This window comes from Salvelinus alpinus, chromosome 25 (genome assembly GCF_045679555.1).
Source record: "Salvelinus alpinus chromosome 25, SLU_Salpinus.1, whole genome shotgun sequence".
NCBI lineage: Eukaryota > Metazoa > Chordata > Actinopteri > Salmoniformes > Salmonidae > Salvelinus > Salvelinus alpinus.
In genome coordinates, this window is record NC_092110.1 from 10012033 (window position 1) to 10026585 (window position 14553).

Genomic DNA, 14553 nt, shown 5'->3' on the forward strand with positions numbered 1-14553 from the left:
CATTCTGAATGCTTAGCAGGGCATTCTTAAGTATGATGCTTAAGTATATTCAAAACCAAATACTTTTTTACTTTTACTCAAGTAGTATTTTACTGGGTGACTTTCACTTTTACTTGAGTCATTTTCTATTAAGGTATCTTTACTGTTACTCAAGTATGACAATTGGCTACTTTTTCCACCACTGTGTGTATATATTCTGACAGAATGTCACCAGGCTGTTGTTTTATAGTATGGCCCGAGGTCTAAACTTTACTTCATTCATCTCAATCAATAGTTTGTTAACCCCTGACCTCATCAATCAATCAATCAGCCAATCAGCCAATCAATCAATCACCGCTTCCTTTAGGCTACTATCCATCTATTAATATTCTAGTGTGTCCTGACACACATCACGTGATTAACCTAACTGAGTCAAGCCAAATCAAAATGTACTGAGCTGGCCTAGTTACGCATGCAACATATATGCTGGAAAAGGAAAAAGTCAAGAGAATATGCAAGCCAGCAGGGTTTGGTTTGGGTCAGCACGATAGTGTAAAAAGGGTAGGAAGGTGATCAGTGGTGACTGCCACACCCTAGGTGCTATTTATATTAAATGTTGTCCATTATCAGCCCAGTCCCAGTGATCTGATCAATTAACGATGGAGAGGATAAAGGCTACTGGAAACAGAGTTACAACAGGATGAGGAGACAGTATGGCAGACTCATTCTCTAATCTCTTTCCTGTCATGACTGAAGCAACAATAACAACAACAGAAAGGATCAAATAGGATTCTGGGGCTGGTGGAAACAGACAGAGAGAGAGCCCACCTCAAGTGAGACCCCACCCCAACACACAGACACAGGCGACACACACACACTTAATTCCCATCCTGTGGTGAACAGAGGTGTGAGGAAGGAAGGAGGTGGAGAAAAGGACACAGGGGACTCGCTCCGGTAATGGTTCCTGAATCTGACACCACACCTCCAAATCACATCATACAGTCGAGTCCTGTACCAGGCTGTAACATTGACAACGTAGGAGCTGCAGCACATACTGAAGGCGCAACGGGCTAGGCTAATAATAACCCAGCATCCTAGCATGTACAGTGAGCCAGGCCCCATACTAATTCTACCAGCTCTCACTCTCACGTCAGAATTAGACGTTCATCCATGTTTCTCAAACATCAAATTTCAAAGTTGTTCCAAACGTCAAATTTTGAAGCGTTTAAGATTAAGTTTAACCATTAACTCTAATTTTTAAGGTGAGGGTTAAGTTCAGGCATTAACTTCAAATTCTTAAGGTTAAGCATTAACTCCAAGTGGTTTTAAGGTAACGGTTAAGGTTTGGGATAGGCTTAAAAAATATATCAAAAACAACTTTCTATTGCTGGATTTGAACTTGCAACCTGTGGAATCAGAGGCAGATGCTTGTGCCCATTCACCATTGCAGTCCACAACGCCCTAGCAAAACCAAAACCTAGTGGCCGGTTTCTACGTCTTCTCCCGACATCCTCAGACATGGACGGACATCAAATACTGACTTGTATCACGGGTGACCTGGCTGTACTAATCCCATGCTGTGATAATGAATCTGACAGTGAACATGGACATCCTTCCTCTCAGATCTCTTTGGCTGTGCTGGCTGTGGCTGGATGATGGATGACAGATGCTACAGTCTGGGTCTGTATTGGTCTGGGTCTGTATTAATAAAGTGTCTCGAAAAGGTGTGCTGATCAAGGATCAGTTTAGCCTTTTAGATCATAATAAATATGATTATTTGTACAGGAGGAACCTGATCCTAGGTGAGCCGGATGAGATGGTTTATAAAAACGAGCCCAGGTCTGAGGCTAGCCAAGCCAGAGCCATGATGATGAAGATACCGAGGCATCCCCTCCCCACCCCACTATGCTCAGCATTTACTGGGCAGCAACATTCAGCCAAACCTTTCTCTTCTTCCCCCTTTCAGGGTGGGATTGAAAAGCAGCGAGGCAAGAGGAGAGGAAAGGGTGGTGGATCCAGGGGTATTAACTAACTAAATAACGCTCACTGGGAGTTTTGTTTCGTCATCCTCAAAACACACACACACACTCCAATACAGCTGCAGAAAGGAAGGGAAGGGTAGGGCAACTACCTCACACACATATACCTAGTGCCTATAGCTACAGCCTGTAGCTGGTCAAAGGAGGTAATGATCAGGCTATTGTCCATCCCAGCTGGGGACAAGGGCTGGGGCTAGGGCTGGGACAGGGGTGTTTGTGTATGCGGCAGGCAGCCTCCTAGCTCTGCAGGCCAGGCCCCTTTAACAAAGCAGAGGGGCTCCCCCTTCTCCACTGCCTCCTTCTCTCATTCTAACGGCAAACAGCCCATTAAATCAGCCTGCTAGAGGATTAGGCACACAAACCCTCCCCACTGCCTCGCTGTAAAACACAGCACTAACGCAACACAAATAGCTAAACACAGACATAACAAAAAATCCAGCACCTACCTACCACATTCCTCTTCTCTTCTTACTCAATTTTCCTTTTCCTGAGTGTTGGTGGAGACAGATTTGCAGCGCGACATGAGGCGAGAGAGAGGGAGGAGGGAGGTGCCTGATGTGACCCACTGCGGGGCTGCTGCTTGCTGCCTGCTACTGCTGCCTCTCGACCAGCCCTGGGTGGATGGATGGTGATGATGCGGTGCCTTTCAGGAGAAAGGCCCTGCCTGTCGCCTTGGAAACTAAGATGTAATGGAGAGGTGGTGCTGCATGATGATTGGTCCAGGCAGTGTGGTGCTTGTGCTTCCCCCTCCCACAGGAGCTCCCTGGTTGGGGGTGGGAGGGGCTATAGAGGAGAGAAACAGAGCAGGCTGAGTAATAAAAAGAGCTGGGTTTTTTAGTCAGAGGAGGAAGTGATCTCTCTGGTAAAAACAACAACCTCATCTAGCAGCAGCACAGACAATACAACACATCTCCCCTCCTCTTATCTCACCTGTCTCTGTAACAGCAGCATGGAACACAACACTGGTGAATGGTTCTTGTTTCTAACACTTATTCAAAGTAAGCATTGATTGATTTATCTAAATTATACATTAAAATGTGTTATTATGTGTCTAACGTAACTGTTGAATTATGAAAGGAGCAATTATGTTTGCCAATTGCACTGTGCAATAGACCTACGTTAGAACAATAAGATAAAGATAGTTTATGACAGATATTACAGATCGACTTGGGATGCTATTTTTCTATTTACAGTATAAGGATTTTATTTTGAATCAAATATTGTCATATGCAGCAAAATAACAGTTTATCTGCAAAAAAAATTGATGTAAAAAATATATATTAGTTCAACATATGATTATTTTTTGTATCTCCTTGGTAATGTAGGATTAATTTGTACATTACCATATTCTGTGATAATTGACATAGAATGCGATGGAACATAATGCTTTTTTTAAATAAAAAAAATGTATTCATTGCAAAATTATCACAAATCTATTCTAGTCTACTATATCTATTCTGTATTCTATATTTTATATTCATCCTAAAAGCATCAAGCTTTTCAATTCATGATTCATACCCTAATGATGAGGCAATACCAGGCCAATACACAAGATGGCGGACATGTGCTATCGTCAAGAAATATCATAGGGAACAACTGTTCAGAGAAGCTTCCATCATGCTGCTTGTGGTTCATGGTTTACATTTCAAAAGTGGAGTTGGCTTTTACAGTGTCAATGAAATATGTATAATTGCATTTTATTCCTGTAACATACTTGCATTTTATAACTGTAACATTTTGTATCAACCATCCTTACCTGTACTTGGACACAAGTCTAAATCCATTTACCTGCTTGTTGTACCGTAAGGTTCATGTTGCATACGTTGGACTACTGCTAGGCGATATTTAAAACTTGTCACGCACTCGATAAAGACTGAAAAAGGATTGTCAACTGCACATTAGAAATGTTGGCTATCATACATTCCGCGCTTATAAACCCAGGGTCGTTACAATACTATAGCTGTGCCTTTCTTACACTTCTCTCATTAGAATTAAAACAGCAAACTCACTACAATTTTGCTTCGTTTTTTATAGCTCGAAGTGCGCTGTTTTTTTGGGGGGGAAGGGGGGCGCAGTTTTGAAGCCCCCGCGCCTCCATCTTGACACCTCACCATTGTAAAAGTATTTTGGAAGCTATAGAAATGCATTTATTAAATTCTACATTTGTCTTTGCCACATTTATTGTATTACAGACACCTCAATGCATACTTTAAATTATATTATGTGAGCTAAACATAAAAAACATATATACATGTTTTTTCTTTAAAGGATCATTTTGAGAAAGTACTAATGTTACTGTCCACCACTACAACAACAACAAATACTTAAAAACATGTAATTTTGTCATTGAAACATTTAAATGAAATACTGTAGAATTCCATTCATTCCTATGCTTTTCTGAAGTGTGCCAATAGGGCCGACGGGTTACTTCAAAGCTTCTCATTGGCCAATACATAACATTAATACAATACATAACATATACATTATATTGACCAGATACTCTAGTGACCTATTTAATAATGAAAAGAAATGTCTTCAAATTAGGTGGGACCATTCTAGCCAATGAGAGGGCAGTTAAACGTTTGGGGAAAACAGGCGCAGCGGTTGCCACTAGTTACCACAGCCACAAAGTCCAAATTGCCTACATCCTAAACATGAATGAAAACCAAAATGTGCTTTTTGGTGTTAATTTAGGGTTAGGCACAATGTTAGCAGGGTGGTTACGGTTAGGTTTGAAATCACATTTTAAAGAAGGGACATTTTTTAAATATGCTGGGTTTATGACTTTACGCTTTTGGTAACTAGTGGCGACCAGGCCCAACTCCATATAAAGTTATGTTTTTCTCGAAGTTGCCAGGATGTCACGTGTCCTACTTATATCAGTACACTCTTAACAACTTAACCCAATTCGACACTCTCATTAACCTCCATACAAAAACTCCTCGCTTGGTGAGCAACAAAAAAAAACGCCACCTGATGGAGAAGACAGATTTTGGGCCCGGTTATCCGAGGGGTCCAGTTGCGACATCAGCTCTCAGGGCAGTCATCTTTCAGGGTCTGTATGCTGCCAGCTACGGATATGTCATCGCTCAGTACACTGCATCGCTCAGGTAAAGTGGGGTTTCGAAAGGTGCCAATCAAGACGTCGTTTGGGTTATCGGACGTTAGGCATGGTCTGCAGAGATGACAGTAAGGAATTTCAAAAAAATATATATTCACTAATTTTGAGCTGTGTCTTTGAACGTTACCTACCGGTAACGCTAGCCATGTATGTAACGTTACGTTTTTCGTAAATGGAAACGCTAGCTAATCTTAGCTACCTTCACTTATAAAAAATGCATTCATTTTACAATGTTTTATTTTTGGTCGAATATTTGAAATAATACTAATAATTGAAATATCAAGTCATGGCGGTTCTAGTAGTTATCTTCCAGTGCTTCTGTGCTCTTCCAGTGCTTACTTTTCCCGAGGGATGACTGCTCTGAGAGATGACATATCAGTAGGTGGCAGCATAGAGACCCTGAGGGATGACTGCTCTGAGAGATGACATATCAGTAGGTGGCAGCATAGAGACACTGAGGGATGACTGCTCTGAGAGATGACATATCAGTAGGTGGCAGCATAGAGACCCTGAGGGATGACTGCTCTGAGAGATGACATATCAGTAGGTGGCAGCATAGAGACCCTGAGGGATGACTGCTCTGAGAGATGACATATCAGTAGGTGGCAGCATAGAGACCCTGAGGGATGACTGCTCTGAGAGATGACATATCAGTAGGTGGCAGCATAGAGACCCTGGGGGATGACTGCTCTGAGAGATGACATATCAGTAGGTGGCAGCATAGAGACCCTGAGGGATGACATATCAGTAGGTGGCAGCATAGAGACCCTGAGGGATGACTGCTCTGAGAGATGACATATCAGTAGGTGGCAGCATAGAGACCCTGGGGGATGACTGCTCTGAGAGATGACATATCAGTAGGTGGCAGCATAGAGACCCTGAGGGATGACTGCTCTGAGAGATGATGTCACAGCTGAACCCTTTTGGAGAATCCCTCTTGTTTGCCTTTTCCTCCCTTACGAGGCATTATACGTGTCTATACCTCGATTGTAAAATGTAATATTCAACTAACAACTGACAAGGCAATGCTGAAAAATAGTGATTATTGGAAGACTGGAACGAGAACCGGAAGTGACGACTGCTAAGGGGAGGAGAGTGGACGATTGTAAGTGGACATTTCATTGCAAACTTCTTTGGAAGACTGTTGTGGAGAAGTGGAGGGAGGGAGACTGTAGGGGGCACAATAGTAGCTACCGTTCAGACTGCTATGGAATGTTGACTAGAAGCTTGTTATGCGGCAGGTAGCCTAGTGGTTAGAGCGTTGGGCCAGTAAAAATCTGTCTTTCTGCCCCCGAACAAGGCAGTTAACCCACTGTTTCCAGGCCTTCAATGAAAATAAGAATTTGTTCTTAACTGACTTGCCTAGTAAAATGTGTTATGACTAAATCCCCTGTAACTATTCCCCAGGTTGTTGATGTAACTGAGAACTGTTCAGTCAATTTACATGGAAATGACCTTTCCAAACTGACCTGTTTACCAGAAAGACAGATTGTGCATGTTGCTGCTAGTTTTTATTTTCATTTTATTTTTTGTGATCATTCTATTAAAATAGACATTTAAATCTGAGAAAATCAAACTTTATTTTATTGTAAAATACATATTTTACATCTGAGAAAATCAAACTTTATTTGATTGTAAAATACATATAATACATGTTTCCCCACTAGGTGGCGTACTTTCATCACTTCTCACCTGGGGAGCTGTGTGACCGGGACATCAAAATAATTAGGCTGAACCAGCTGAACTCAATACTCACTGCAGTAAACAGATATCAGCTTGAAGAATGAATGAATATAACTCCAGTCCTGTCATATGTTGATTGTGTTGCATTGCTCTTCAGCTACCAAATATGACCTTCATACTATAGCATGTCAGTCCAGCACTGACCAAACCCTGTAATAATATTCCCAGCTGTATTAGAAACATAAAAGCATATTTCAACACCATTTGAAAAAATGGGGAAAAATGAAACAAAACTCTTGATTTTTTTTCTCTCAAAATCATTTATTTACTATAATACATAGCAGATGTTAAAATCTTAAGAGTTTGTACACTGGCTTGAATGAGGCAGATCTTATGAACAAATAAAGTTGCTTTTTATTGAAACTACACAAAAGGTATATTCTACCTAGCAGCTGCTTCACACTTCTTTACGCCATCCCTTCTCTCCCCAACCCCAGATCTGGAGTGTCTCTATAGAGAAAAATAACAATCGGATGCGTCTGAAATGGCACCCTCTTCCCTATATAGTGCACTTCTTTTGACCAGGGTCCATAGGGCTCTAGTAAAAAGTAGTGCACTACGTAGGGAATAGTGTGCCATTTCAGTCACAGGCATAGTCTTGAAGATGTCTTCTATCTGTCAATCTGTTTCACTCCATCACAAAACTTAAACTTTTCCTTTCCAGAACTTTCTAAGCAGCATCTTTTACTTACAGCAAAACAAAATGCAGTACCATCTACAAAGAAGCAATGAGTCTGTATTCATAAAATGAAGGGAATTAAGTACAATTAATCTAACCCAAAATGTTTGTTTATCATAACAAAGAAATCTGATTATAGTAGGTTTTACAAGATTATACAGAATTTCAGTACCCCATGGTATTTTTCTATATCAGCAACCTTATTTGCTGATACATATATATACTTTCCCCCCTGTTTAAGAGAAACAATTAGACATAACCAAAATATGATATTAAGAATTGACATCTTTGCATGACAAAAATAATGAATTAACAATACATACAATTTGACCCCCGTTTCAATGTTCCCTCAATCAAGTTAGATAAAAAATATGATCTGAATGAAAGCTGTTAATCTTGAGTTGTAAGTTCAGTCTTTTTTCTTTTTTTAATCGTTCATCATCGTCATTTTTAAGTGACAAAAAAGACATGCACATTATTTTCAACAAACAGAAGAACAACACAAATGTCTCTTTTCGGTGGGTAGCACCACCACGGAGACGTTCAATCAATTAAACAAACAAACAATTACCTAGAAAAGAACAGAACAAGAAAAAGACCCCAGACTGCTTTGTAATGCGTTTGTTTCAGAGTTAACGCAGAGATGTGCCATTAGGGTTCTAGTAGTGGGATGCTCCCTTCATAAGCTTCAGGAATTGCATGAGTTCTGCTCCAATAGGAGATAGAGAGGAGGCCAGGCAGTCTGTCTGTCTGTTATGTCCCAGCCTGGTGCAGTACAGCATCAGTGACACCGTCAGTCTTTCACGTAGAGTCCCCTACGAGGCATTGAGAGCCAGGTGAGAGACAAAGACCACAGCACCAGCCTGCTAACTTTCACTGTCTTTCTTTCCCTCGAACCCTTTAAAAACAAAAATCATACTGCTAAAAAAACAAGAATCCATCATCATCATGGCCAAATGTCTACACTGGTAGAAGCATTATAACAGATTGTGCATCATGTAATGTCAAGTTCACTTGAATGAATGGAGGGTTTTTGACAGTCAGACTTTCTTTTTTTAATCGAATAAACAAAAACAAAAAAACAACTATCATAAATATATTTTCCTTATATTTTGCAAGGTGTAGAGTTGAACAAATCATTTCCGCATCACATGTTTGTGCCCCCCTCTCCTGGAGGCATACAGTGTCTTTATTAAGGTAAGTGTTCATCACCAGAGTAACGGGTGGACAGTCTCAACCCTCAATGTCATATCTGTCTGAAACCGGATACGGCACTGAAAGAAGAAAAATGCTATTTTTTATTTATTCCTGGGGGATAGCTATATCAGTTAGTCACCCCTGAATCCAGTCAGTCAAAGGGAGCAGAAAACAAAAGTGATAATGTAATGTTGTTGTTTTGTAGTCAGAGGGACTCCATAGAGAGGGGGAAGGGAGGACACGTCACCCCATGCAACCCCACCAGGCAGCACCACTCCCAGCCAAGCCTACTCCCTACCCCACCTGGGTCCTCCGATCCTGGGGCTCGAGGCCTGGGTGGTGGGGCCTGGGCTCTGGTGCTCTGGGGGGTCTATATGAGTGGGTCAGGCTGCAGGGACATACTGTGCTGGATCTGTTGGGGCTGGAGAGGAGGGGGCAGCTGCAGGGGCAGCAGGGCCTCCACCATGCTGTGACAGTGATGGGGTGGTGGGGTGCTCTCGGTGCTGGAGCTCTCCTGGATGTCTCCGCCGTAGAAAAAGTAGTGGCTCTGCTGGATGAAAGACTCGATGACCGACTGGTTGAGCTTGGTGGTAGAGAGTGTGTCCTTGTTCTCAAAGTCGGGACGCATCAATGTGGGCCAGAAGCAGATGGATAGATTGTCGGCCGTCATCAGGGTGGTCTTACTCTGCTGGCTCACCCTGGGGAAACACAATTTCATTGATTTATTCCAACCTTACTTATGTTGTACTTTATTTAGACAGGTACAGAATTAGAGTGGGATAGAGAGAAGTGAACCCTGGTCTCCGGAACAATATATACATGATATATACAAAAGTATCTCGACACCCCTTCAAATTAGTGGATTCGGCTATTTCAGCCACACCTGTTGCTGACAGGTATTTAAAATCGAGCACACATCCGTGCAATCTCCATAGACAAACATTGGCAGTAGAAAGGCCTTACTGAAGAGCTCAGTGACTTTCAACGTGGCACCGGCATAGGATGCCACCTTTCCAACAAGTCAGTTGTCAAATTTCTGCCCTGCTAGATCTGCCCCAGTCAACTGCAAGTGCTGTTATTGTGAAGTGGAAACGTCTAGGAGCAACAACGGCTCAGCCATGAAGAGTTAGGCCACACAAGCCACAAGCTCACGGAACGTGACCGCCGAGTGCTGAAGAGCGTACAAATCGCCTGTCCTTGGTTGCAACACTCACAACCGAGTTCCAAACTGCCTCTGGTAGCAACGTCAGCACAAGAACTGTTCGTCGGGAGTTTCGTGAAATGGGTTTCAATGGCCGAGCAGCTGCACACAAGCCTAAGATCACCATGCGCAATGCCAAGCGTCGTCTGGAGAGGTGTAAAGCTCGCCGCCATTGGACTCTGTAGCAGTGTAAACACATTCTCTAGAGTGATGAATCATGCTTCACGAATCTGGGTTTGGCGTAGAACGCTACCTGCCCCAATGCATAATGCCAACTGTAAAGTTTGGTGGAGGATAATTAATGGTCTGAGGTTGTTTTTCATGGTTCGGTCTAGACAGCTTAGTTCCAGTGAAGGGAAATCTTAACGCTACAGTATACAATGACATTCTAGAGGATTCTGTGCTTCCAACTTTGTGGCAATAGTTTGGGGAAGGCACTTTCCTGTTTCAGCATGACAATACCCCCATGCACAAAGCGAGGTCCATACAGAAATGGTTTGTCGAGATCGGTGTGGAAGAACTTGACTGGCCTGCACAGAGCCCAGATGTGAACATCTTTGGCATGAATTAGAACGCCAACAGCAAGCCAGGCCTAATCGCTTAACATCAATGCCCGACCTCACTAATGCTCTTGTGGCTGAATGGAAGCAAGTCCCCACAGCAATATTCCAACATCTAGTGGAAAGCCTTCCCAGTAGAGAGGAGGCTGTTATAGTAGCAGAGGGGGGACCAACTCCATATTAATGCCCTTGATTTTTGAATGAGATGTTCAACGAGCAGATGTCCACATACTTTTGGTCATATAGTGTATCACAGCGGAAAACAGATGTTCAGGTAGTATCTCTCCGTTTCAAACTAAATTCTCCCCACTGAACACGACTCGGTCCAACTACATGACATGGTTGTTTTCATGATTACTGTCACGTAACTAACATCGTGTATACTTCAAAGCTTACTTCAGATTCCACCCAGTATCAGTCAGTTAAAGGCAGCCTGAGACACTTTCTGATCCAGTTTCACAGCGTTGTCTCTTACCTGCTCAGATGAGTGATGACGTATTTAAACACCTCATAGTTCACGGCAGGGAACTTCCTCACTATTTCTTTCAGCACTTGAAGTCTTTCTATGTGGTCCACAATTTCTGAAATGAGGAGAACAGAGTTAGCTTTTTACTAATTCCTTCTTTCGGGAGAAGAAAAAAAGAAAAGGAATAGCACAAAGGCGACGGGGTTGCCAATAACCACCCACACAACAAACACACTAAAACACTAGCTAGGGCCTTAAGCAGATACAGCATTGTCCGTATCATCTGGGGGCACAATGTCTCAGTGATTTTCTTGTCACTATCTGTTTAATAATAGCAGCACTATCTTAGATAAGTGGGCCTAACTCCCATGTAATATTGGCAAGTAATAAAAGACGTAGGGACAAACCAAGCATTAGCATATCAAACCTTTAAAAAAGCATTTAACATAAAGTCTAATATTAGACCTTTCAGATATACAGTGGGGAGAACAAGTATTTGATACACTGCCGATTTTGCAGGTTTTCCTACTTACAAAGCATGTAGAGGTCTGTAATTTTTTTATCATAGGTACACTTAAACTGCGAGAGATGGAATCTAAAACAAAAATCCAGAAAATCACATTGTATGATTTTTAAGTAATTAATTTGCATTTTATTGCATGACATAAGTATTCGATCACCTACCAACCAGTAAGAATTCCGGCTCTCACAGACCTGTTAGTTTTTCTTTAAGAAGCCCTCCTGTTCTCCACTCATTACCTGTATTAACTGCACCTGTTTGAACTTGTTACCTGTATAAAAGACACCTGTCCACACACTCAATCAAACAGACTCCAACATCTCCACAATGGCCAAGACCAGAGAGCTGTGTAAGGACATCAGGGATAAAATTGTAGACCTGCACAAGGCTGGGATGGGCTACAGGACAATAGGCAAGCAGCTTGGTGAGAAGGCAACAACTGTTGGCGCAATTATTAGAAAATGGAAGAAGTTCAAGATGACGGGTCAATTCCCCTCGGTCTGGGGCTCCGTGCAAGATCTCACCTCGTGGGGCATCAATGATCATGAGGAAGGTGAGGGATCAGCCCAGAACTACACGGCAGGACCTGGTCAATGACCTGAAGAAAGCTGGGACCACAGTCTCAAAGAAAACCATTAGTAACACACTACGCCGTCATGGATTAAAATCCTGCAGCGCACGCAAGGTCCCCCTGCTCAAGCCAGCGCATGTCCAGGCCCGTCTGAAGTTTGCCAATGACCATCTGGATGATCCAGAGGAGGAATGGGAGAAGGTCATGTGGTCTGATGAGACAAAAATAGAGCTTTTTGGTCTAAACTTCACTCGCCGTGTTTGGAGGAAGAAGAAGGATGAGTACAACCCCAAGAACACCATCCCAACCGTGAAGCATGGAGGTGGAAACATCATTCTTTGGGGATGCTTTTCTGCAAAGGGGACAGGACGACTGCACCGTATTGAGGGGAGGATGGATGGGGCCATGTATCGTGAGATCTTGGCCAACAACCTCCTTCCCTCAGTAAGAGCATTGAAGATGGGTCGTGGCTGGGTCTTCCAGCATGACAACGACCCAAAACACACAGCCAGGGCAACTAAGGAGTGGCTCCGTAAGAAGCATCTCAAGGTCCTGGAGTGGCCTAGCCAGTCTCCAGACCTGAACCCAATAGAAAATCTTTGGAGGGAGCTGAAAGTCCGTATTGCCTCGCGACAGCCCCGAAACCTGAAGGATCTGGAGAAGGTCTGTATGGAGGAGTGGGCCAAAATCCCTGCTGCAGTGTGTGCAAACCTGGTCAAGAACTACCTTTAAACAGATCAACTTTCACAAGGCCGCAGGGCCAGACAGATTACCAGGTCGTGTACTCCGAGCATGCGCTGACCAACTGGCAAGTGTCTTCACTGACATTTTCAACCTCTCCCTGTCCGAGTTTGTAATACCAACATGTTTCAAGCAGACCACCATAGTCCCTGTGCCCAAGAACACTAAGGTAAGATGCCTAAATGACTACCGACCCGTAGCACTCACGTCTGTAGCCATGAAGTGCTTTGAAAGGTTGGTCATGGCTCACATCAACACCATTATCCCAGAAACCCTAGACCGACTCCAATTTGCATACTGCTCCAACAGATCCACAGATGAATGCTATCTCTATTGCACTCCACAGTGCCCATTCACAACTAGACAAAAGGAACACCTATGTGAGAATGCTATTCATTGACTACAGCTCAGTGTTCAACACCATAGTGCCCTCAAAGCTCATCACTAAGCTAAAGACCCTGGGACTAAACACCCCCCTCTGCAACTGGATCCTGGACTTCCTGACGGGCCGCCCCCCAGGTGGTAAGGGTAGGTAACAACACATCCGCCACGCTGATCCTCAACATGGGGGCCCCTCAAGGGTGCTTGCTCAGTCCCCTCCTGTACTCCCTGTTCACTCATGACTCATCACCGACAACGACGAGACAGCCTATAGGGAAGAGGTCAGAGACCTGACCATGTGGTGCAAGGACAACAACCTCTTCCTCAACGTGATCAAGACAAAGGAGATGATTGTGGACTACAGGAAAAGGAGGACCGAGCACGCCCTCATTGTCATCGACGTGGCTGTAGTGGAGCAGGTTGAGAGCTTCAAGTTCCTTGGCGTCCACATCACCAACAAACTATCATGGTCCAAGCACACCAAGGCAGTCGTGAAGAGGGCACGACAAAACCTATTCCCCCTCAGGAGATTGAAAATATTTGGCATGGGTCCTCAGATCCTCAAAAGGTTCTACAGCTAAACCATCGAGAGTATCTTAAAGGGTTGCATCGCTGCCTGGTATGGCAACTGCTCGGCCTCCGACTGCAAGGCACTACAGAGGGTTGTGCGTACGGCCCAGTACATCACCGGGGCCAAGCTTCCTGCCATCCAGGACCTCTATACCAGGCGGTGTCAGAGGAAGGCCCTAAAAATTGTCAAAGACTCCAGCCACCCTAGTCATAGACTGTTCTCTCTGCTACCGCACGGCAAGCGGTACCGGAGCGCCAAGTCTAGGTCCAAGAGGCTTCTAAACAGCTTCTACCCCCAAGCAATAAGACTCCTGAACATCTAATGAAATGGCTACCCCAGACTATTTGCATTGCCCCCCCCCCCCCCTTTACACTGCTGCTACTCTGTTATTATCTATGCATAGTCACTTTAATAACTCTACCTACATGTACATATTACCTCAATTAACCGGTACCCCTCGCTATTGTTATTTTACTGCTGCTCTTTAATTATTTCTTACTTTTATTTCTTACTTTTTTAGGTATTTTTCTTAACTGCATTGTTGGTTAAGGGCTTGTAAGTAAGCATGTCACTCACTGTAAGGTGACCTGTTGGATTCGGCACGTGACAAATTACATTTGATTTGATCTAATAGCAACAACTAGGATGGGCTGCTAATATGACTAGGATGGTGCCTTTGGCTTCTGGACAACAAAATAAAGTTGATATGAAAACCAATAAAACAGGAGCGAAATGCTGGTAAATTGCATGAGGAAGTCTTGCGTCCACATTTCTCTGGTTGGAT

At 43.4% G+C, this 14553-nt stretch overlaps 2 protein-coding genes and 1 long non-coding RNA gene across 5 annotated transcripts in view; 1 reads left to right on the forward strand and 2 right to left on the reverse strand.

The window, feature by feature from the left end:
• The window catches only part of LOC139553310 (A-kinase anchor protein 6-like), a 189133-nt gene extending 186462 nt beyond the window's left edge, over positions 1-2671 (reverse strand). Inside the window, exon 1 of one of the 2 annotated variants that reach the window (XM_071365507.1) lies at positions 2469-2671. The gene's annotated coding sequence lies outside the window, so the exon portion shown is untranslated. Of the gene's footprint in view, positions 1-2464 lie in introns of both variants that reach the window. The other variant, XM_071365506.1, reaches the window with a different exon arrangement.
• A 2245-nt stretch (positions 2672-4916) lies between these two features.
• On the forward strand, positions 4917-8646 carry LOC139553312 (uncharacterized). 2 transcript variants are annotated; one of them, XR_011670633.1, is made up of 2 exons: positions 4917-6244; positions 6807-8646. It is a non-coding gene; the product is annotated as an uncharacterized lncRNA (long non-coding RNA). The 2 variants fall into 2 exon arrangements; XR_011670632.1 differs by having other exon boundaries at positions 4917-5207.
• Positions 7123-14553, reverse strand: part of LOC139553311 (rho GTPase-activating protein 5-like) — a 38765-nt gene continuing 31334 nt past the window's right edge. The window contains exons 6-7 of the mRNA XM_071365510.1: positions 10995-11100; positions 7123-9456 (exon numbers count right to left, since the gene is read on the reverse strand). Of these exons, the coding sequence (XP_071221611.1) occupies positions 9129-9456; positions 10995-11100 (434 nt within the window). The 3' untranslated portion in view covers positions 7123-9128. The remainder of the gene's footprint in view (positions 9457-10994; positions 11101-14553) is intronic.